The 25,551-nt window shown below is 40.6% G+C and overlaps 1 protein-coding gene across 1 annotated transcript; it reads left to right on the top strand.

Moving 5' to 3' along the window:
- The first annotated feature begins 817 nt into the window (after positions 1-817).
- Positions 818-20,792, top strand: tmem161b (transmembrane protein 161B). Its single transcript, XM_034090889.2, has 12 exons — positions 818-1,036; positions 6,182-6,285; positions 8,147-8,227; positions 11,875-11,972; positions 12,114-12,270; positions 13,731-13,882; positions 13,982-14,042; positions 14,157-14,297; positions 15,179-15,292; positions 16,340-16,514; positions 17,335-17,431; positions 17,522-20,792. Exons 1-12 carry the CDS (start codon positions 1,034-1,036, stop codon positions 17,809-17,811), a joined length of 1,473 nt encoding a protein of 490 aa, XP_033946780.1. The 5' UTR covers positions 818-1,033; the 3' UTR covers positions 17,812-20,792.
- Positions 20,793-25,551: the final 4,759 nt, after the last annotated feature.

A 25,551-nucleotide genomic window follows, 5' to 3' on the forward strand; every position in this document is an offset into this window, starting at 1 on the left:
ACATTCTGTTCAGATTTATTTCTCTGTCCCCTCCGCAAAAAAATTGATTGGCAGAAGAGCGTTCATGTTTAAAGCCCCAACTGACTGGAATACTTTACCTGCTGCTATTAGATCTCTTGCATCATTGGGTATTATTTAAACATGCATTGTTATGTTATCTCACTTTCAACTCTGTACTTGTTATTAACTGATATTGATGAAACTGATTTGCTTGACTGTCTCAAATTGCAATGATTGTGTGCATTGTGTGTCATGTTTTGCATTTTGTCTTTTTGTTTATGTATGTCTGTAAGTTGTTGATATTGTCGGGACCCCCTTGAAAACGAGATGGTGCATCTCAAGGGGTTTATCCCAATGAATAACATTTCTATATATACTATCAATAATCCCATTCCAAGGTAAATCAATGAAGTCAAAGCCTATTCGTCGAGGTACTGCTTCGGGACTGCATGCATCTGATGCCATGACTATATAAGTATACTGTCTGATGTTGTAGGTACTGATTATGGATGCAAGTACCAATTGAACTGATATGTCATGTGTGGTGGTGTCCGTCTCTTTGCTCTCTTCCGGTTGCGGAGGTCCTAAAGCATACTTATAGAGCTCCTGTCTAATCCAAATCAAAATGATAATGTCCATGTACATTTTAAAAACACATTTTGAATTTTAAGACACAAAGCTTCGTTCAATATAATTTATAGCAACAGTTTTATTTTAATTTGTTGTGAATTTAATAATGAAATCCTCTTATTTTACTCTTTTTGCTCAGGCATATAGGAAGACACCGGCTTACCCAGAGTTCTAGCGTGACCTCTACTGCAGTTGAAAATACTTGGGAGAGGAGGTTGAATCCATTGATTTTGGACGATGTAACCCAAGTCTGCGAGGATACGGTGACAATTTGAATGAGAACCCCCTTCAGTTTGTGCATAACCATCGCAAGAAGGGCTTATGTGCTCCTCGCCACTTGATTTCCGACTCGGGGAGCTCAGTGTTGTCGGGGTAGAGTCAGTTTCAGCTGCACTGCATCAACATGGTGAGTGTAACAGCGAGCACCTGCACGCAACGGTTTCTCTTTATTGTCGCATTGCATTGATGGAGGCATTTTACTCATACCAGTTGTAATGCAGATTACTTACTATTTAGACTTTGCTGACTGATTGACGTTTTCATTCTATGTGTTCTTGTGATTGCAGTGTACTGTTAGCTTAGCTTGCTAACCAGAGCAAGTGCATGTAGCCGGCTAGTCAGTGTAGCGGTTTAGCTAGCATTAGCTCAAAGGGACCGTTGACTGCAATCCAGATGTTAATAGTTCATATCGGTGGCTGTTTCAATTGTTTTTCACTCACATACAATGTCTGGGTGTACTGGTGTTGGGTTCTGTTTCAGGGAACATATTGAAGACAAATAATTGGTATAAATCATACAACAAGCGGTTAGTATAACGTTGCCACTAAGCCGGTAGCAAGATACCTTTGGGAAAAGTTCACCTGTCTGACCTGCGCAGTTTGACCTCCGGATGTTTCGACCAGATCTGAGTCTCTTTTATTTGTAATTTCATGAGATTTGGTCGAGTACTCTGATAGTTATTTCCAATTTTATTTCAAGGGTTTCTAAAAACCTGTCAGGAAAATGTTTGCAGTGTAAACTTGTTTGTTCTTCCAAAAGTCAATGAAGGGAGATTTATAATGGTGTGAATTTCAAATCAAATCAAGTTTTATGTATATACCACATTTATAAACGATTTTTGGTCGAGCCAAAGTGCTGTACATATAATAAAAATAGCGTACAGTAGAGACACTTTACAGCAAATACAACAGCACAGATTGTTCAGAATATCAGTAATAGTATATTTTGTTCTAGCACCCAATAATCCAACATTTTCCCCCAAAACACATTGAAGTTGTATCTTCAATCTCAAACAGTTAGCAATACATATAACAATAACAGTAACATGGGATGAGTTCACAATTATTGGCGCTCCAAAACCACCTTCTTGGTTTTCTTGTTTTTTTGTTGTTGGTATGACTATGTTGATGAGTACATTTCTAGTGTTCTTCATATCATATAATCAGAATGTCCACAATATGCTGATCTGTTACAGCAGCTAGGACAGGATTCTATTCACAGCACAGGTAGTCATTCATTCTTGAAAGGAAGCTGGTAGAAAAACAAAGATAATCTGAGTATTTCGAGTTTATTTTAACACCACTAATGTATACTGTATTACAAGGGGATGGGGTGAAAAAAACTAATCACAGTATATCCTAGAAATAGGAAACATCCAGGATTTCCTCCAGTCTTACCTACTCCAGAATTAATATTAGGCCCATTCCGATATACATTATGTCCCATCTTTAACCAAAGCTGCAGTATGTCTATTGGAAAGTGTAACCTTAGATGTCAAATACTTAATAGTTGAACATTTACATAGAAATATAAATACATCAAGTTAAATGAAACTAGGGAAGCATAAGGGGTTTTGCTCCTTAAAAGTTAGTTGCATTGCCAAAATAGTAGTGAGGTGGTGGAGCTCTTATTGGTGGTTGTTATCACTGCAGCTCCCTCGTCTTACCCCCTACAGATTTAATTTAGTTGTTGTGTGGAGGGGGTCAAGCGGTATGGGAAAGATAAGAGAGTCCATGCTGGCTCAATTCCCCCCAGGCCAGAGATCCTTGCAGGGTCCCCACAGAGAGTGGTCAGCATCCACCAAACTAAGGCAGTTTACTTTTGACCTATATATCATGACCATCCCTCTCATGGAGAATGTCTTGCGTCAGAAAGGTTGGGTTTGGACACGCATCACATCTTAGCGAGTACAATTTAATGGCACCCACACTCCTCTCTGGGACTCCAAACGAGGTATTGACTTCAGACTTTGGAGCTTGCCACATGCTGGGTGACTCTGGGGATCCCCATGACCAATCCAAAATATAGGTCTAGTGCAGAGTCCAGACTCAGCCCCTGTCCTGTTAGTTGTCATTTCCTTCCTCCCTCTAGTCTACACCAACAGCAGTCTGACATAGGGTTAACCATCATTTAGAAAGACATTTACTAGCATCATGCGCAGGGTTGTTCATTATAGTTTTTATTTCATTATTGTGTAAACATTATTGTTGCTAATCAGACAGGTATAATCAAAGCAGATATGTGTATGGGGTTAGGTTAATATGTCCAACTACATGCAGTGTAGCCTTAAAAACCCAATTTATTTGTATAATAGTACAAGATTAAGTTTAATTATATATTTAAGAAAACATGCTGTAAAGCATGGTTGCCCAGTGCAAAACTAAAACTAGAGAATGGTGATAATATACATCACTAAAAGTCACAGGTCACACATGACAGACTGACCCAGAAGACACCTTTTCAGAATCGGCATGTTAGCAGAGTCTGTTTGGATGATGTACTGAATCAATTCTATGATAAAAGTATTTCTTTTTGGTGTAATTATTCTCGAATCCACAAAAGTCCAGCTTAGGCGAGAGGAAAATAGCATTCTGGCTGTATTGAGTAAAGTTGAGAAAGGGGAGGGAGTTTTGTTTACACTAATATTATTGATGTGTAAACAAACATCATGTTGAGTAAACAAGAAATCTACAGAACGGTTTGCTTTTATTTATGGTATGAGTTTGCAAGCGTAGTTTCACTGCCTAGGTGCTCAAAGAGATATACGGTCATTGTGTTGGAAAGAACTATTTGTATTGGGGATTAGTTAGGTAATTGGTTCTCTCACTGTTCAAGAGTGTTCAGGCACAGATATCAATGATTCCTACCGATTGCCCAAAAAGATAGGCCAACCCGCAGACCTTACCTGCAGTGAAAGGATATTAGGGCTGCATGATGGGAATGATTCTGGCCTCTTAAGCCCAAGTGAATATTGATCTTAGTGTGCTGGGTTGATATTGAGCTCCTTATGTTGCTAAATTTGGGTTTCTACCAAAGGAGTGCAGGCTGTTCATTCTCCTGGGCACATGGAGGCTGTCATTGTGACAGATGTTGGAGTCTTTGTACACCACTAAATGTAGTCAAACTACGGTACCTTGGAATGGTGAGTAAACTATGAAATGCCTTTTTAACTCAACATTGTGATTATGTTTTGTAAAAGTAACCCTTACATTTTCTTGTGTTGAGGTTAGGGATGTCCCGATCACCTTTTTTTGCTCCCGATCCGATTCCGATCATTTGATTTTGACAATTTGCCGATACCGATTTTTCCCGATCCGATCTTTATGCAATGCATTAAGAAAAAAAAAAGGTAACAGATAACGGCTGGTCCTCCAATGCGATGAATTCAGCTATCTAGTTATTTGTTTGGCCTTTTCACTGTTCTGGGGCAGTTTCTCTTTCCTTTTAAAAGTCTCTGAAAGTGTCGGTTGTTTCAGTGCCGTTACCTGAGTGGCCGCTGTGTACTCGCCGTGTTGTTGTTGGTGTTTGTTTCTCAGGTAGCGTATTAGATTGGTCATGTTGAACGTAGCTCTGTTCTTTCCACCACGCGGAACCTCCGCCTTGCAAACATTGCATCTGGCTGTTACACTGCCTTCGCTTTCAATTTTGTAATACTTCCAAACTCCTGACATTTTCTCTGTCCCGACTCCCGAGTCACCAGCTGAACGTAGCCTCTCGTTAGCTTACTGCTACTATTAGACACTGCGCCCACTCTGTTGCCAGATTTCAGAGAAATAAGCAACCAGGTCTATGAAAACAAGCCCAAAGAAAGCAACACATACATGATGTTGTGTAATTTTAAACCAAAACTAAGTCCTCAGGATGACTTTAAGACGTGAACATGGTAATTTTTGTTTTGTAACATTAAATTAAAAAAAAAAAATTATTAAAAAAAAAAAAAATCCCGATCCCCGATTTTTTTTCTCCCGATCCCCGATCTTTTGAAAATCACGTGATCGGCTCCGATCCCCGATCACGTGATCGGATCGGGACATCTCTAGTTGAGGTACATATGACAAAGTTAGGGGAGGGGGTGATATTAATCTCTTAACACCTATAATTAAAATGACATTAACTATCACGATACTGTATATTTCTGGTACAAAATAACTCTAATTTAAATAAATGTGCCTTTTTTTTAACGTTCCTACTTATTTCAAATTTGCAATGTCCTGCTGCAACCTTAAACCTAATCATGTCAGCCAATACAAGGTCATCACTTCAACTGTTTCACTAATCATGTGAGAAGAGGTGTCTTTAGTTAGTGTTAGGAAGCCCCAGACACTTAAACATATCATGTTGCTCACCATGATGTCACATGAGAGTTGTGGTTAGGGACATCTGCTAGTCACTTGAAAATCATGTTAGGGCACTCAGGAACGGATGTTGGGATGATATGTAAGCGTGTTGGTAGCCTCGAAGGTAGCCATGGTTTTTCTTTTTGGTTTGACAACTATTGGGGTCTTTAAAGTTAGGTATTGTTATACTACAAACTAAACATATAGTCAGGCTTTCAGTAAAATAGGAAAGTAGTAATATAAAGTGTTTTGGGGCATCCAACGGCCTTCTTCCTCTTCTTGGTTTGTCTGAATAATAAGTGTGTATCTCCTGGTTCTACAGAGCACACTCCCAATCTCTGTTCATATTGAAATGAAGGTCATTCTGGGTTTGAGCTTTGAATCCTTATCAAGGTTGTTGAGTCAAATTTTTCCACAACTTTCCCTTTTACAGTGTTTACAAAGAAAACATGCTGTGGTGTTTCATGTTCAAGGGTTTACCGTCTAGCTAAGGCTTTGCTTTTGGCCACATTATAAATCAAACACTTCATCTAGAGAAAATAGCCATGCAGTCTTTCCAAAAGCATACAAAACCTGGGGACCGTGAATATGCTTATCACATTTCATCGTAATCTAACACTACCTTTTCTTTACCTTTTTGTTTGTTTTTGGAACTTATGATAGTCAAGATATAGAAAGGGCCAGCGGTCATGGTCAAGATTATTTTCTAATATCACATGCATTTACAGTTAGATTTTGTCGCTAGATGATAAGAGATGCAATGACTTCATCATCATTTTAAGATTGGTAATAACATTTAAAACATCTTATTGCATTTGGAAAATATGGTGTAGCCTTTAAGTCCATATAAAGCTGTATTTCATATGTGTAGCTGCTTTATGCCATGCACAATTACTATTTAAATGTGATTTTAAACCCCCTTCCTTTTTCCACAGGGTGTGATCGGTGTGCAGCTGGTGGTTACCATGGTAATGGCCAGTGTAATTCAGAAAATCATACCTCATTATTCCTTCGCAAGATGGCTACTCTGCAGTGGCAGGTAAGGCAGGATCCTGTACATGCTGTTTCAGTTTCTTTAAATGCTACAGTTTAATTTCTTCAATTTACCTCTAAGAAGTTTATTTCAGAGTCCTGAACAATGTGAGTAAAAATGTTTACTTGGACGGCAGCGTCCAGAACGGTTTATATAGAAGAAAAAAAGAGTCATCAAATGATACCGTGAAGACCAAAGGGTATCAAAATATTGGGAGGACCCGAGAGGGTGGTGCATAAAAATAAAAGTGCTGGCCTCATTTCCTCTAATTAGTGCCACATGTTTTTTTCAGTAAACAACTTTTTGGAACACATTTAATAATTAATTACTTTTTCACTTTTCAGGGCAATTTCCAAACATTTTCTGAAAACTTTTGTCCTATAGGCCAAAAGCCCAGAGTGCCCCCCAGAATATTTAGTTATTAATTTGTCCATAATAAATAAATGTTCGAAGGGATGAACACGCTGTGCTCCTTCTCTCCTCTTCTGCCACGCAGAGTGCTTCTTAAGATGCTCTGACAAGAGGGTTTCTAAACAAAGACAAGGAAGGAGCCTGAAATGTCTTCAAATGGACGCTCTTAAATGAGCTCATATTTCAAGCTTAAGGACAGATAACCTTGCTGTGGTTAAGCCTCACACACATGCTTTTAAGATGTGTTTCGATGATATGAAATGGAGTTCTGATAAAAGTCTGTTTTGTGTCTGTGTCTTCGGGAGTTAATCATAAAGCTTAGAGCTATTACACATTAAGGCTACGAGAGGGGACCTATTGTGCAAAATCCACTTGTTCATGTCTTTTCTACATAACCATGTGTCCCCTCTGTGTAAAGAGATTCTGAAAGTTTCAGGACAAAAGATGTTCTCACTTTTTGTCCTGATCCATTTACCGTACTTTTCGGACTATAAGCCGCGACTTTTTTCCCCATTTTTTTTGTACAGCTAACGGCCACTAGGGAACCTCCTAAATCTATGGATTTTACAGGTAAAATTAACCACATTTAACGCTATGGGCTCTATGACCGGTCCGCGCCCGCCACCTTTAAGTGGCCTAAAGCTGGAGACCGGAAAAGACAGGTAGCGCGCCAAAGTAAAAGTGGAACCGAGAGACAGAAAGAGAGCAAGACAGACGGACAATTTAGCTGCTGCGGCTTATATGCAGGTGCGCTTTATAGTCCGAAAAGTACGGTATATAAAAACCTGAAAATGAGCTGATCAGATTTTGGCCACCTTATGATGTCATAACGATTTTTTTTGGCTTGTGTAACCATTAGCCAATCACCAACCAAGGTAACCCCCCCCCCCACCTGAATCTCCTCCTAGAGCACCATTGTATTCTTTTTAACCAAATCTCTCTCAGAGAGGCGTGGGGAGTGGCTCCTTATCTTCATCTAAAGTAACAGACAGAGAATCAGCACTTTTGAAACAGGCCTGAAACAGAGGGGATTATGGGATGCTGCAATGATCTGTTTGGTGTTTGGAGCCAAACAGAAACATGTTCTGTATATATCTGAGACCTATAATATATTGATAAAAAAACAGTATAATAGGGGAACTTTAAGTGCTTTCAAGAGCATCTGTCAATTATATTTTTATATACTTTAATGTTTGATGTAAATGTAAGTAATTGAACTCCACTCCAGTAAGCACACAAAGTATTATACATTTTTGTTAAAGTTCTAATTACTTACTATTTCCATGCCAAGCAACTATTATGGTAGATATGTCTAAATTGAATGCTTTGATAATTGCTTTGTATGCTTCAATGTGTGTGTTTTTGTTTTATTCAAAAATATTTATTTTGTCCCCTTTTCTTTCTCTGTCCATGTCGGAGCCTGATTCCTCATCCCTCTGCTTCTCTTTGTTCACAGTCTGCGGTGGTATCAGCACCCTACGGAAGATGAGTTGAGGAGCTTAGCTGGGAAACAAAAAGGACAGAAGAAGAAAGACAGGTAGGTAGGGAGGGGGGGACGGAATGAAGAAGGGCTATTGTTTTGGGGCTGGGGAAATGCAGTGGCACAGAGGAGGTACGAAAGGCACCCCTTTCATCAGAGAGGCATGAAAAGATGAGAAGCAGACATTTGAGATGGATGGAGACCACAGGCATGTCGGCAAACAGATGAAGCTGATGTGTTTATGTGGCTCATTTAAGGCCTGTTTGAAGTAAGGAGACGGAAGTCTGTTTTTGTTGTTTTGTTCCTTTATGGCTCTTCATCGAGGCTCAGAGCAACCGGGCTTAGAAGTGGCCCTGTCTGGCGGATGTGAGGAAAGTTGGTTCTGTTTTTTGGAGCCATTACTATTATTCTATTTTAGGGGCTGACACTTTAAAAGGATTGCATCTTCTCTGAAATCAAAGTGTTCTAAACAGCATAATATCTTCAAAGTGGTCAGATGTCGAGCTTTGATTCTGGCAGATCATTTCCCATCAGGCTACTTTGCAATTTAAAAAACAATATTATTCAATTTTTCGGGCTGCAGGTGGAAGTTGAACCATATGTTGAACACATAAATTAAGTGGTGTTTTCTTTGTACTATCCTTTTTAAATATGAATTTCAATTGAAGTCACAACTGAGAGTTAAGCCTCACTGTTCCTCACCGTGTCCAGCTTCTAACTCGGGCACAGTCTTTTCTCTGGCCCTGTATGAGGTACAGCGAGGCTCTCTAACACCACATGCTCAATAATCCCTTCAAGGAAAAGATGGGACAACTGTCCATTTGCCAGCTCGTGCCATGCCGCTCGGTTCCCTTTGTTTAACGCCGACTCCCTCAGTCAGGGGTGAAGCTGAGCCCCTTTTCTCCTGTCAGGTGCCTCACAGATGAACTCTGTCCAGGGCATGTTTGGCCCTAGAGTCTTACTGTGGTATTGTCCTGTGAATCTAGCGCACACAGGGTGAACAAACAAAGCCCAGAACTGAGGAGGCCACCAGACAGCTCTTGAAGCCTAAAGAACAGCTCTGCATTCGCCTGCTGTTAGATATCGAGCACAGCCTATTAGGGGTGTAACAGTTCACAAACATTTTGTTTCGGTACGTACCTCGGTTTTTAGGTCACGGTTCGGTACGTTTTCGGTACAGCAGAAAAAATTATCACAAAACATAAAATATTTTTTGGGTTTTTTTAATTATTATTAAACTGTGAATAATGTATTCATCAAATACAAAATATAATAAAATGAACATTACGGTGCAGCTTTTCGATGAACTGAAATCATCTGTATTTCAACTGTACTAGTACCTAAGCAGCCAGTTTGACATTATGACTTTGAAAAATGAACTTGTCCACATTGCTTGCCGAAAGGGCAGATCTGCTGGCACTAACAATGTCTCCTGCTGTGGAGAACACCCTCTCGCTAGGGACAGAGGTCGCAGATACAGCCAGGTAGCGCTTTGCTAACATGGCAACATAAGGATATTTGGCGTTTGTAATAGCTTTGGCTCGGTCTGAACTCTTTGCGAGTGGTGGAGGCTCAAATGCTAGCAGGAGTTGTGTTTGCACTTCAGTCTTTTTTCTTTTGGTACCGGTGATATTCACGTTCGGGTGATGCCTTTTCAAATGAGTGTGCAAGCTTGATGTATTGCCAGCCGCGTATACAATTTTAGTTGAACAATGCCGACAAACAGCTTTGGTTCGGTCCACCTGTCTTTGTCCGTCATCCTTGTACGTAACTGCGAAACCAAAATGTTCTCAAACCGGAGACTTCAATGATGCTGGAGGATTTTCGAGCTCAACTTTATCTGCGTTCGCCATTTCGATAGTTCCTCAAATTACTGACTTAATTTGGAACGCATCCCTGTGAACAGGGGCCTCATTTATAACGCCGTGCGTAGGATTCACGTGGGAAGGTTGCTTACGCAGTAGAAATCCAAAAAATAGGTACAGAAATGTTCCGACATTTTCCGATTCACCAAACATTGCGTACCGGCGAGGAAAGTGCATACAGCACTTCCTACGCCGGTTTCCCTTTATAAATCACAATCGACTCGAAATGCGCTGCAGCTTTTGCGGGCTTCACGTAACGCCCATATTTGCCTATAAATAGTCAAAGAAACGCCCATTCATTCATTCATTCTGACTGACTGACTGCATGAAGAAGATAGCAGGAAATGACGACAGAACAGCTAACAAAGACATCTCACACCGTGTCAGATTTTGGTTATTTTGGGGACGTGGAGATAAATCATATTGTTTGGTGGATGCCGTTTGAACCAGAGTAGCAGCATGGAGGTCGGATCGTCACCAAAATAAATAAATAAGTGGTCCGAAAAAAGTTAATGACAAAAAAAATACACATAGCCTTCCCCAGGCAGTGTGTTTGTACCGGGGACAGGAGACCCCCCCTTGATGAGAGACTGTAAGAAGTGATCGGGGAATCCCTCCGGAGTGGAGTCATGACGACTGGATCTGAATTATGTTTTCGTATTTGGTGGTTTGTGTCCCAGCTGTCGATCAGCTGTGCACAGCGTCTCCACTGCAGCAACTCTATATCCACCAGTTAGAGGAAATACAACTAATGTGTTGTGTTATATCAGCTGTACAATTTACCACATATGGTGTTCTTAGCTTCCATACCTCCTGTGTTTTACGAGCGACTTATCAAGTATTGGCAAACGGCATAAAACACGATTAAACATGGAAGTATATAAAACCATGCTCGTATCTACAACCTATAGAAATGCAAAACCGCATCATTTATGAGAAAACATTTCATAACATTAGCACAACATATTCGAGGTGTTTTTAAATAACATATCCGTATTTATTTATTTCTCCAGGTTATGTTTTTGTGTGCACTGAGGAATCGCAAACAGGCGTTTGTTTAATCATTTTAAGATTGGCTTTAATCAATGTTTGAAAATGAGTTCTTCATATATGATAAATGAGAGGTAACATTTTATTTATGGTATTATTTCCACACATTTCTCTCCATTCTTCCTTCTGCCAACGGTGTCGCAGTTTCTCGTCTCTCCCGTTGTTGTGCTTAGTGCGTACGCATGGGTTAGAGTTTGCGTGGAGGACCGCATGTTTTCCCGTCAAGTTAGTATTTTATAAATGGCAAACATTGCGTAGAAACTGGCGTACGCCATTTTTTGAGCGTATATCCCTTTATAAATGAGGCCCCTGCTCTCATAGTATGCCTCTCGTCCAATGAAATGACTTGGTCGCTCTTTGACTCGTTGAACCCAATGTGAGCAAATTACTCTGAATGCTGCAACGCAGCACCTGAGATTACTTCCACTTTTTTTTTCACGTTCTCGATTTTTTTTATTTAACGTTATATTCGTTCAGTACACTTCGGTACACACGTGTACCGTTACACCCCTACAGCCTATGCTTTGGCCCCCTTTGGTCATGGAGTAGTCCAATAGTATTGGTAGCAACAGGAATAACTACAACTCTGCCAAATGTTAGCGTTGTAAGCCAGAGTCGCATTGAGTGCAGACGTGTGGTTCCTTCTTTTCATTGTATAATAGGAAACATTAATTTAATTGTTGTTTCCTCACAAGAATACACAAATAAAATGCTTTTAAATTTGAATGTTCTTGTTCCTGTTATACTGACGCTATTCTCTGTTTTGCTGCGCTCTCCTTTCTGCTTTAGGAAGTTCAATGGTCACATTGACCATAAGCCAGTAACAGTTCCCAAGGACATAGATTTACAGCTGGAGACGAAATGCATCACAGAAGTCGACACGTTGGGTATACATCTAAGAGGGCCAATGTCTCCACAGTTTAATATCAACTTTTAAATCACACACTCGTTTTAACTTTTGCATATACTGGCCTGTATATATTTTATTATTGAATATTATGATGAAATGAAATTCTCTTTGCCCCCAGCGTTGCACTACTTCCCAGAGTTCCAGTGGCTGGTGGATTTCACAGTGGCGGCGACTGTGGTCTATCTGATAACAGAGCTGTACTACTGCGTGGCTCAGCCCTCGGGAGAGATGAACATCAGTGTGGTCTGGAGCCTGCTAGTGTTAGCTTTTGTCCTGTATCCTTACATCAGTCACTCTTAACATCTTTTTTCTTTTTTATCTGACTTTTAAATCTATCTCGTGATTTGGTTTTCAATGTTCTTTAAATTGGTAACATAGTTATGTCATTATGTGGGTGGGGTTGGCAACATATGAGGTTTCAGTGGAAGTATTTTCTATCGTCTCTTTCGTGCTCTCACAATTTCCTTATTTTCAATTCATCACCACATTCTATATATGTCATAGGTTAACATCTCTTTGTCTATAAGAGAGCAAATCATTCCTGCTTGATTGTGTAGATGCAGCACGGTTTGAGAGAGATCGTAAAATGACCGCTCGAGCTCCTACTGGCTCGACAGCCAGCACCTTTATCCTCCACAGCTACCTGAATGACGGTTAAATGTTATGCATTAACCTCGCCACCAACCACAGGGATCAATCTTTCCAGTGCTCCTGGTCAGGCCGCTCTCTCAGTCAGATGGTGTGTCATTTCCTGCCTACGTCGGAGATTGGAGGCCCAATTTTCACAGCCCAACAGACTGATATGCTTTGGGGGGGAGGAGGAAAGACAGGGCAATACAGTAGATGGACTGGCACTATGAAGATGAAGATGATGGAATGTGTTGGCTCAGTATAAGTGTTAATGGGACACTTGATTTCAGTTTTCCTATTTCAGCCCTGATGATATGTTTAAGACACTTGCCGTCTCGACTGCCTTAACCGTCTCTGACAGCCCTGGAGCAGCCAGTCGTCAAGTATCTGCATCTAATGGCACCTCGCTTATCCCCCTAGTTTACTGGAATGTATACATTTGACTTCATTCATCCTCACCTTTGCCCAATGTTGATAGGAATACTTATTAATTGTAGTCCACCACATGATGGCTCAAAAACCTCTTTTCAACTCCATGCTGGCTTGAACTCGTCCTTTGAGTGTTTGGACAGCTGTCTTCACAGTGCTGAATACAAGGGGGGGAAAGGGAGACTCCGCTGGTTTGAATACCATTCCTATAATGGACTAAAAGGGAGTGAACAATTGGCATGCTGTCGCCTGAAATGTTGCACCTTCCATCTCCGAGGCAAACGGTTCTCTTTAGAAACATGCTCTGTCCTCAGCTGTCTGATCAAGGTTGACAGGGGCAGAGTGAAAATTATTGCATCCTTGATCGCATGCATAGGTGCCAAAGTCCCTCACGTTCTGTACCCACACTTGCTGGGTAGCAGATTGTGTGTAGCGTTAAGGGTTTCAGGGTCCAAAGGGTTCTGTAAGAATGCACAGTGTACTTTTGTGAAGCTGAAACACATTTTTGGTGCTGAAAGGATGTGTGGTGCTGTGCTCGGAAGCTTTTGTATTGGTTGTTTGCTGCGACACTTTTCCCTTGAACCTGCAAAAGGCATTGCAAATATATCAGCAAAGCAGTTGGGGTTTGCTTGATGTGTGTCTGGAGATGTTTTTCCTTGACTCTGAACCCCTACAGTAAGACCCTGTTCTCTATAACGGCTCATTACTTCAAGCTGGAGGAAGGAGGCGAGCGCTCACTCTGCATTACTTTTGCTTTCTTCTTTTTTGTCAAAGCCATGGCCATTCTCATTGTCACTGAAAACTACCTGGAGTTTGGTCTTGAAACAGGTTGGTTTTCTCCTCAATGCTTTTCTCGTTGCTAACGATGAATGTTGTTGCTTTTGGCGCAAAGAGTAAGTCACTCTTTAACGTTTTCCTCATTTCTAGGTTTTGCAAACTTCTCCGACAGTGCTCTCGAGTTTCTGCAGCACCAGGGCTTGGAGTCCCAGTAAGTACAGCATCAGTATTCTCATAGTATCCTTTTTGTTTTCTCTGCCTTCATGAATTCTTTATGACTCCTCAAACTACTGTAGTATCTCACTATTCGTTTTCGTTTGCACAGGGGTCCCATATCTAAACTCACCTTCAAGCTGATCCTGGCCCTGCTCTGCTCCCTGATTGGAGCATTCCTAACTTTCCCTGGTCTACGATTGGCCCAGATGCACCTAGATGCACTCAATCTGACCACAGGCAGATTTACACAGTGAGTCCACTCCAGTCTCTGTCTTCCCTTCTGGGGTCAAACTCATGTATGTTTCATTGAATACACTTAAAGTCGTTGTTATCCTTTTAATATAAAGGATGTAAATGGTGGAAAGTCTTTGAAATATTTGTTGACACAACTTTTAAGATCAGAACCTGGTCAGGAAACTTTGTAATGGGGCTTTATTTTTTTTAAACCTTTGTCAGGTTCTTTATGTTTTACATAATTTTTCTACGATCAACCTTCAAAATCTTTATTTCTCAAAATGTTCCGCGGCATTTAAGGTGAAAGCACAGAAGGTCGGTTATTTTTCTCACATAAATGAATCGCTGTTCAATGGAATATATATGTGTCTGATGATAATGGAAACAAATGATGGTGTGCTGTAGGTTTTGTCTGTGGTTCTAGGCTTAATTAAAACCCAATGTGCTCAAATTGGCCACACACATTGCTCAAGTACCACCTGGCCTGCCTTGGAGCACCGAGAAGCCAAACACAGTGCCGTTGTACTTCCTCAGTTGGGACAGATTTCTATTTCAGAACTCCCTGGTTGGCGTGACTATGACTATGATAGGGAGCACGTCACATCCAGATAATCCACTTTAGCATTGCAGACTTTCCAAAATGGCCTCCTCATCCATTCCTACCTTACACCTTCAGACGCTGACACTAGAAGATTATCTCCAAGCCCTTCAAATACGTGCCTTGGTTATCTTCCCACCTTCTTATGGAAAGCTGGACGGTATTTTTCCTTATGTAAACTTCTAGATTAAAAAGTGGATCATCAGAAGTCGCCCGGGACACTTGCTGTTAATGTGGAAGAGCGGTTTGCGTTATTAATATAACTCTGCATCTTCTCCTTCACCTCCCTGTTTCTCTAGGACTCTGCTTCATATCAACTTCTTGTCCCCTCTTATCATGGTCCTGCTGTGGGTGAGGCCCATTACCAAGGACTACCTAATAAACCCCTATCTGGAAAAGGGGAATTTGCCTTTGTAAGTAAAATGAGTTATTTGGGTAAAAATAAAACAGTTTAATGGATGATAGATGAACACAATACTGCAAGTGCTGTTGCCATTCTGACACATGTCTTGTTCACACTGCTTGTGTTTCTTATTTACTATAATTCTCCTGCTCATGAATATGATATGTTCTCCGTGCTGTGACGAGGCACATTCTTGCGTGTTTATATAAATAGCCATAGTTAGTGTGCTTAAAACCAAAAAGATTTGCTTGGAAGAGAATTTGTTTTTAGTTTTTAACTTTTTTTGAATGTCCAAATAGCTGTTAATAACAAACATTGTATTTGCTATATTAATAGTTCTAACAAGGGAGCATAACTAATAAGCCTATGGTAAAATGGTTTGCAGCTCAAGCAAGAGTTTGCCATACATTTTATTTTTAAAACAACAGTGCTGATGGTGTTCTGTTGAGTGATCTTGATAGGCCAGCCAGTTGGACTCCCTTTATAGCTAGCTCGCTAATTGGCTGCCATTCAAACAGGAGGGGTAGGACAACATTGGCCAGCTGTGAATATAAAAGTAATTGTGGCTCTTGTGTAGGAAACTGGATGTAAACGATGCAACAGCTGTCATGAAAATGAGATTCACAATGGTTCAATGAGATAAGAAATGTGTTCAGCTTGGAGGTGAAATGACAATACACACATGTTCTAAATGTAGTCATACCTCAGTGGAAGCTCTTTATTGTATCACTAACTGCTGTCCTTTGTTAGCTGCCTTTTCATTCTAAGATTACTTCTTTCGTTAGTTGTAGCTTTGAATTCTGTCATGTGCCAACTTTTTTCTGCTGCCAGCAGTGACTGTGACACCATCAAGGTCAAACACGATAAAGTCAGATTTCATGATACAATATCCTTCTGTTCCTTTTTTATCTCTCAATTTCACCCTCTTTTACCTTCTCTTTTGAGTTTTATATGAATCATTTGCTCTTACTATCTCTCATTGTCTCTGCGTATACATCCAAATGATGGAGCAGGTGCATCATGTCTCCTCACGCTCCTGTCTTTCCATTATCACCAGGATGACGGAGGATACGTATGATACGTTACGGTTGTGGGCCATCATACTGATGTGTGTGCTCCGACTCGCTATGATGAGACATCATTTACAGGCCTACCTCAACCTGGCCCAGAAGGGTGTGGACCAGATGAAGAAGGAGGCGGGACGCATAAGTACCGTTGACCTGCAGAAGATGGTGAATAAGAGGATGGATAACTTTATCCCATTTAACACATGGCACACTTTGGATGGGGTGAAGAGGCAGAGCTGTGTTTCGACACAGTGAGCGTTTAGATGGGGCCACCTTGCTGCTTTTGCAGGGTTGGAGAATAAAATAAGCCCTTTTACTTGGAGCAAATATAGACACATCCAGGGGCCTGTCTTTGTGAATTAAGGAACAAAGTCTAAAACTGTCCACAGGGCATGCATTATGCAGGAGGCATGCAGCCCACCTGTAGTGTGCTTGAAAATAGGATACATTATCAGTGAGTGTGTTGTGGCCCAATGCATCAGCTCCTGCCATCATTGCTTTCAAAAGCCCCTTCCCAACATAAAGTACTGACTGGTTGGTCTAGTGAAGACAACCATATCCTATCTTATAACTCGTATTGTTGTTCGGTATGTGCACAAATATTATTATACATTAAAGTACAAATTAGATTTTGTGGTGCAGCAAACACAGGTGTGCTGTGAATATTGTGTATCTGAGATGGATTTCATTTCTAGACTTGGTAAAAGGGTCTCTAAATAAAAAATATCAACAGATGCAACATATTTAAAACTGTTATTGTCCAGTACGGCTAAGCGATATGGAGAACATTACAATATGTTTGACCAAATACTTCTGTTGAAATTGTGACTACTGTATATAGTGGACTGATTCCTCTGCTGTGTTGTATCCCATTCCTCACATGAGTTGATGCTTGAGGAGACATCTGAGTGTGTCATTATGTTCTGGTTTACAGTTTGTGTAAAACCACACGGTAATCTAATTCTAACTCTTCACTCTCTCCCAGGTTGCTCGTGTTTTTTACTACTTGTGTGTAATCGCACTACAGTATGTGGCACCGCTGGTGATGCTGCTGCATACAACTTTGCTGCTAAAAACCTTAGGTGAGTCATGCTCCGTGATTTTTTTCCAATTTAAAATATCTCTTGCCTCCCATCCATAAATGGTATCTAATTTCATCCTCTGTCTTCCAGGTGGACACTCCTGGTGGGTCTACCCTACAGAGGACCTGCCTTGCATCTATGAAATTAACTCTGACTCTGTGATGGGGGCGGCCCCTATAGCAGCCCCCCCACCGGCGGTAGAAACAGCAGCCCAGGGGTCTGTGGCCCAGCTGTCGGTGGCCCTGGGGGGCCTGCGGACTGTCTTCAGCCCCTTGCTTTTCCGTGGCCTCTTCTCCTTCTTCACTTGGTGGGTTGCTGCCTGCCTCTTCTCCACCTCCCTCTTTGGTCTCTTCTACCATCAGTATCTCATGGCGGGATAACCCCCACCCTGTGTCGGGCCCGATCAGAAAGGACTGAGTAGGAAAACAGAGGCCTAATGGTGACACACACACACACACACACATCCTCCCTGCCCTTCCTCTGACCAACTAAACCCTGACTGACCATATCATCAGAGCTCCTGGTTCAACTTCCAGTGCTTCCTCCACAGACGACTCTGTGAACTCTCGTCATTGTTTTTAATACACAACCATTACCTTTTTATTTGGAGAGCAAGGTTTCTAAACCCCTAACAGACTAAATCGGGAGTTGGAAGAATCGTAATATGTGTCATTAGTGTATTGCCATAGTAATGAGAAATTGGTCCAGTTGGCTGTGTGACATTTTAATCATATGAGGTGAAGTAATATATCTCAGACGCTGATTACAATTAATTTAAAATGTGGTGTGGCATTTCTCCTTAAATCCACCAGTGTCAAGAGAGTTTAATTAATGATCTTTTTTTCTTTTTTTTCCACAACCTATTTTCATGTAATACTCTGCAAGACTGGGTCCATGCTGTTAGGTTTAAGTGTTACGGTTTGGTACGTATGTGCGGGGCCTTGACAATGAGAGTCAGTCAACGATCTATATTCCAGTGTGTTATTACGGGCCATAATAGGGCTTATTTCCCTGAGTGATGCAACGTGAAGAAGCTATCGAGGTCACACATAATGCCGGATCTGAAGACGTTTGTTTGTGACTTCATTTGAGCCTTAAAATCACATTTTGTTATTGTATGTTTTGGGGGAAAACAATGACTGACGTACTTGTGCCCCGTTTGTCCTTTTGATCAAAACTTTCAAATATGTGCGTTCAAACAAAATTGCCTGTTTTACTAAAATGTCTAAATTTGATTGCCACGGACCACGATAGTGTCTGAAATAGTCTTAAAACGTCACGTCAAGGACCAGTACGCCTCAGCTTGAAGCTAAAAAGGGTCAGGAGTGGACTACTGAAGAACTGCAGAGGAGGAAGAGGAGATGTAAAACTCATTGACTTGAAACTGATGTATTTAAGTGTTTAAACTGCGTCGTAACCTTCTTGGTTTTAACTGAGCCATTTTAGAGTTTATCAGATTTTTTTTGTTTGAACAGCAGAGACGATTCAAAGGGAGGACAGCACTGAGGGCTCGGCCCAGGTTTGTGCTGGTTTCCACGTGTCTGTCTGCATGTATAGGATCTCTGCTGTCGGTCAGCTGTAATCTAAAAGGGCATTGTGATCAAGAGGAGATGATGTCAACTACTGTTGGTGAACTACCGCCTTTATGTTCTGCTTTCCATTTGACTCGTTACCCATCCTTTGCTTTTGTAACTCATTTGAACAGTTGTTTTTATTCTTGTTCTAATGGATCAAAAGTTGTAAAAGTGCCAAGTGAGTCTGTTCCCCTGTCCGAATGGCTATAGATTTGGTGTCTGCTAGTGTTTAAACCTTTAACTGACTACAACTCTGCGGCCTTCTTTCTTCTGTAGTTCCATCTCAATAAAGAGGGGAATCTCAAGCCCTGGTTTCCATGGAGACATAACAGCATTTACAGTGTCTTTGCATACTGTAATTATTTGGTGGGTAAATGTCTGCACTAAGAGTCAAAGGGCCTATGATTGTCCAGCCCTTCCAGGAACGTGGTGCCAGATGAATTACAGATCACACAATCTGGTGTTTTCGGGCATTTAATGTGGTCATTATTATATCGTAGAGCTGTAATTTATGAATTGCAGCTCTATGAGTTTTGTACAGAACATATTGTACAACCTCAAGCGGCACTATATCTCATTTTTAGCTCCTGATGTCAAAAGTCTTAGAAATCGTCTTTTTGTTTGTTTTTTAAAGATGGGGATTATGCACATAATGAATGTATCCATCCTGCCTAATTTCTAGATTGTTTTTCATGAAAATAATTTGTATGGTGAGTTGATTTAACACCCCTGCACTTCCTGAAGTCTTTCCTCGTCTACTACCATCTTTTAATCTACCGTTCAAGCTAAATCTAATTTATCCTAATGATTATTTTTGATTGATTTATCTTTGTTTTTGTATTTATTACACATGCTGAGGCCTGTAAACATTTCTAATTTTAACAGCGAACACATGATTTTATTATTGGGGGGGGGGCATGATGGCTTAAATCAATTTTGAAAAAACGTGTTTGACAAATCAGTTGCAGATTAACCTTTTTTAATTGTCTGGTCCGTTAAGAAGTAGCTGGGATACTTTCAGAATTCAGTGGCCTGATGAGGCGATGTTTCTTCTGTTTGTTACCACTGAAGTGTTTATAATTCATTGTTGAGTTCACAAAGTAAATTACACACATTGTTCTTTCATGTATTTATTTCTGTTCTAGATTTTCTCTTAAATAAATTATGTTCTTTACTTTGTCGTTTTTTTTTTTATATGTTCATGCTCTACGACTGGCTTTATATAGGGCCTTAGCAGTATGGACACAAGGAGGTGGGTTCATTTATAAAGCTGCACTCATTCTGGACTTCTAGTAAAGTCGAAGGAATTATCTAAAGTCCTTTGTTTTTACTTTTGAATGATATGCTCCAAAGTGGGTCAGTTTACAGTCATGAGATGCTGCAAAGACAGTCTGCGAATGTTATACATCCATGTTAACACATCAAAATGACAGCAAGGCAGTAGTCCCACTATATGTGAATGATACTCTGGCCCATGCAAGAGAATGACTCGCAACTAATCACCAAAGACTTGTTGTAAAATAGTTTATTGACTCAATTTGTCTCTCTTGTTAGATCTCTTGTCTTTCCTTTAAATCATGCCAAGAAAGCTTAAAGTCCTTGACTTGTGGTTAAAAACAGTAAGCGTATCATTTGGCATGTTGTGTGTTACAAAACTTGTAAACTGTGCTTTGTTAAAATCTAACATGACAGCTGTTTTTTTTACAGGAAAGAAGATCATGTGACCGATTTTTTTTTTACAGTCAGAATGTAAAAATAACTGTCCAATAAAGTGGTTTTGAAATATGTGTTTACTGCAAAGCTGCTTCTTGTGGAATGGCCTTGAATTCATGCTGCAAATTGCTCGAAGGAAATGATATGCCCTGCACACGGGTTGGACCGTGAGTTACAAAATAGGTCAACACAGATGCACCTTTCTTAAAACCTTAGTGCTTTATTCATCATTCTTTACAGTGGCTCCTATTTGGGTCTTCAAGGTTGAAGGCAGATTATTTTCTTTTGGATTTAGTAGTCTTTGAATAATGGTGCTCAATAATACTGTAATTGTGTGTCATCAGTCTACTTGTGAAATATCTCCTCTTAAAAACTTGTATTGATTTAGACACTCGGCAGGCAGCAGCCATCGATTTTTGCTTTTCTTAGTTTAGCTTCTCTATTCTTGTGGGAAAGGTTAGTGGAGTAGATAGGAGGATAAAACGACAAACGCTCCCAAAACTCCTTAATGCACGCTATTCTCTGGGAATAACATCGGGCAAGTTAATACAGGCCTCAAGTGCCATTGTCCACATGAGCGAGAAAACTGGGCCAACGCATTCATTCATAGGTAGACAGATCAATAAGACAGCTTCCAAAACAAACCAGTGGAGAGGTTCCTTTATTCCTCTTGAGTGGGGCCTATTCACGAAGGTCCCTTCTTCGTAGAGTGGCGTGGAGCTCTGCCTCAGGAAGGGGAGCAGGGACCCCTCCCCCCCACACAGCCAGAGGAACTGAGAAGCTTCTGGAGGGCTGACGCTATAATAGTGGGCTTTCTGTGCGACACAGAGGTGATCCCACCCTCATGGTTATTGTTTGAAGCAGCAGCCATACTTCATGACTGACCTGACCTTGTGTCGTGAATGGCCTAAAAGAGAACACTTAACATTGCTGGAACTCCTCTGTGCGTTTTTTTTTTAACTTTCTTTACAATAGTTACTTTAAATGATGACAATGATAGGAACAACAGAAACAGTCCCCTGCAGAATTAGGTGCCAATATCAGATTTGTTAATTGAGATTATTATAAAGCAGTCACCTTAAATGTAACATGTGCAATTATCATCCTTTCATTACCATGACAATACGTGAGAAAGTGTCTTTAGCTACAGCAGGCGAGTGGGGGTTTGAAAATACTGACATTTCAGAAGATTGTTATAAAGTTTATTTATCAGAAATTGTTTCCACAAAGCAGCATTTTCAAAAGAAATATGTAGTGACACAACAATTTTGTTTGGGAAAAGTGTATTGAAAGGTAGTACACACAGGACACATTCCCAATGTGTTGAAGTAACACGTTAAATTAAAGACTACATTGTTTTATGAAAGGCAGTGAGAAGCCTGTGTTTAAAACATGAATACAAAACAAATTATGTACATTAGAAAATACAACTTTTTATATTGTTAGACTGGGTCAGGTGTATCAATCAGTGTTATTTAAAGCTGTGGTTCTCTGTATGATTTTACAAGGAGCATACACATACAACGTAACATAGATAGCAAAGATACAGGAGACATTTAAGACCATGTGTCCATGTGTGTGTGTCCACACACACACACACACACACACACACACACACACACACACACACACACACACACACACACACACACACACACACACACACACACACACACACACACACACACACACACACACACACACACACACACACACACACACACACACACACACACACACACACACTGATGCTGACCCATTCATCATTCACATCCACGCATATGGGTAATATTGTTCATCTATAAAGCCGTATGTATAATGGCCTAATTGAGTTTAACGTGCTCCAGTTATCAGTGCAAAGCAGGGGAAAAGAAACAGAGATTCTCGCAAAGCAAAGTACATTTAAATCTCGTCATGGTTAAAATTTGAGGTCCACCGCCTCGTGCTCGGAGTATGAAATGGCTGACTGCCCTGGTGGTAATCACCACTGCTCTTACATTAATTCATCTCCACATGAACATTGTTCCTTTGGGGTTTCCAAGCTTCATCAGCAGCCCTCTGATAGACACTATACACACACTGCTACTGTATGGCTCTTTTAAAGGTGTGTGTGTGTGTATTTAGCACTTAAATGAATTGCTTTTCTTCTACGCTTAATGTAAACCAACAGTGACACTTCCTCTTTTTTTTAATAAATTCTGTATAGATTATAGTTCGTTTTATTAAACCTAATACTGTACACGTTGGCCCTTTTTATAAAGTATAATGAATTGAAGTGAAATGTAGTGTGATGAGAGTGCAGCTCAAGCATCACACAGTAACAGGAGGTGCCTTCATGAAAACACTTGCTTGAACACTTCCTCTCATAGTGAGCCACCATATTCATTTCAATGTTCTCTTATTGCATCCATAAGATGCTTTCAACTTAGCTTTGTACCTCTTCAAAGGGAATATTCACCCACTAAGATACATTGATTTTATGTTCTGTCTTTTATGTGTAAACTGTGATTTAATTAGAAAGCCCTGCTTAACTGTTCGATAAATAAAAGGTACACTACAAATATTTAGCCAAGCGAACCACAGATTAATGGTTTTAGGGTGAAAAAGTAGGACATAGAGCTCAAAGAAAGCTGCCAGATTTCAATAATCAACATGAATGAATACATTAATTATATATATGTATTTTGACTCCTGCTGTGTCCTATTTCTCCTGCTACTGTAGATGCCTCCTTCAGAATAACAACCAACAGAGTGGACTGCCCCCTAGTGCCACCGGCTGAGTGTGACAGCGTGCGAAGGGGGAGGGGGAGAGGGAGAGGGGGAGGAGGGGGGGGGGCTGGTGCTCTGAGCATTAGCAGAATGCCATCTTCTCAGTGCCATCCAATCAGAGAGCGCCTTGGTAACGTGTTCATACATCCAGGGGAAATAGGTGGCGAATGCAAATGCTCCAAGATCAAGGTTTCTCCTTGGCAATAGTGAAGCACTTGTTTCTCTCCTTTCATGTCCGAATGATGATGGTGATAATAAGAGGGGAGGACAGGCCTCAGATTGAGCCAAAGGGGGAATGAGCATCGATGAGATCTTTGATATGGAATGCTGCATCATATGATATTAGTGTCATTCAGTGTGCTGTTTGATTGACAGTTTATTAGAAAAACTGTGAGGAATGCACCATTGTCCTCCTCCATTTTTCATTTTCGAAGTGCTGACACTTTGATGCACTTTGGTGAGTGTGGTGCTCAAACTAGGACAAAAGAGCTGCAGCCTACATCCCATTTTTCTTTGCCGGGCTTCTCTCCTTTCTATTCTAATAGAATACAGTAAAAAACATATTTCTATAATTGGTTACTTTGTGGTTCTACGCTCTTGCAAATATACCTAAATATAAACAAACACATGCGTACATGGATCCACACATTACAACAGAAACCTGCAATCATTTTGCTCGCGGTTCCTGTTGTTCTGCGTGCCTCAAGGCCAGCAGACTTAATTTTCAGAGTCATATTTTATTAGGTTGATGATGCACATTGCATTCACGGAGCACTGCAACCTCCAGGTCCTCCCACACATTGCCGTAAAGACAGCCTATGTTCCTAATTACCGCGATGTAACTGCGCTGTTTTCAGGAAACTGATTGGAAATGATTGGAGTGAATTCAGGATATTGGGACCATTACTCTGGATAAAGGGAGACATTTAAGTCACTTAGCTTGTATCTTAAATGTCATGAATGCTTGTTTCATGATTTTGAATACTTTCTTACAGCTTAGTTCTGATGATGTTAATGTTCATGCTGTGTGGTGACACTTCACTCTGTGAACGCCAGTCCACTGGATTTCCCTTGGTGATGTTAATGTCATTTGTTCTTCTAAATACAGATACAAACCCAAATTAGAAACACATAATTTACTTATTAAAATGTCCAATATAGCAAAAAAACACTGTATTTTTATGATCAAATAGTTTACACAAGAGACGAGCATGACCATAAGACAAGCTACATCAGGCCATCTACTGGCACCTAAACCCAGGACACATCTTCTGAACTCTTCTGTGTCTTATAGAGCTATAAAGGAATGGAACTCATTGCCAAACTACCTTGCTGAAATAGAGTCCAGAGCCTCTTTCAAGAAGAGATTGAAGGGCCATCTACTAATGACCATGTACCCGTGTGAGCTGTGAACCCAAACTTAATTTACTTTGATCGCATGTTGTTGATAAACTTAAAATCAGAGTCAATGCTTCAACCAAAATTCAAAGCATGACCTCGTTCAGAGAGTTCATTGAACGTTTGATCCTGTGTGTCTTTGAGAAGGTCACATATTGACACCATGTTGCTTCAAACAACCCCTGACCTCCGAGCTCTCGCTGCGACCTGCTGGAGCGCATGCCAAACACGGAGGAGGGCAACAGGTCACCGGACTGGAGTCCTAGATGAGTCCCAAGGGGAAAATGGCCCCTGGACACAAGGGCCCCCGAGCTTCTCTTGGCGCAGAAACACACTGTGGCTCCAGTCTAGTCTGTTACACTGTCTGCTGCAGAGACACAGTGAAGTGAAAAGGTAGAAAGAGAAATAGCTGTTTGTGACTGAGACATGGAATACATATGTATGCTGTCAATGCATCAAGAGTGAATGTTTTTGTGAAAGACGTGTGTGAAATTATGTGTGTGTGTGTTTTCTTCAAAAAGCAGCTCCATATACACTCAGGAGAATAAGAGGGGGGGAGACCGAAAACTTTTTTTTTCTCATTGCGATATTTCACTCAAGAATATGAAAAAGGAGCATCTATAGAAAAACGTAGCACACCTTCATCATTATCAATTGTGTTTCTAA

This window comes from Pseudochaenichthys georgianus, chromosome 9 (genome assembly GCF_902827115.2).
Source record: "Pseudochaenichthys georgianus chromosome 9, fPseGeo1.2, whole genome shotgun sequence".
NCBI lineage: Eukaryota > Metazoa > Chordata > Actinopteri > Perciformes > Channichthyidae > Pseudochaenichthys > Pseudochaenichthys georgianus.

Bases quoted from the DNA above. Each gene is read 5' to 3' on its own strand.
- tmem161b (XM_034090889.2), top strand. The intron at 6,286-8,146 runs GTAAGGCAGGAT...CTTTGTTCACAG, and splicing joins TGGCTACTCTGCAGTGGCAG to TCTGCGGTGGTATCAGCACC. The intron at 12,271-13,730 runs GTATCCTTACAT...GAACCCCTACAG, and splicing joins CTAGTGTTAGCTTTTGTCCT to TAAGACCCTGTTCTCTATAA.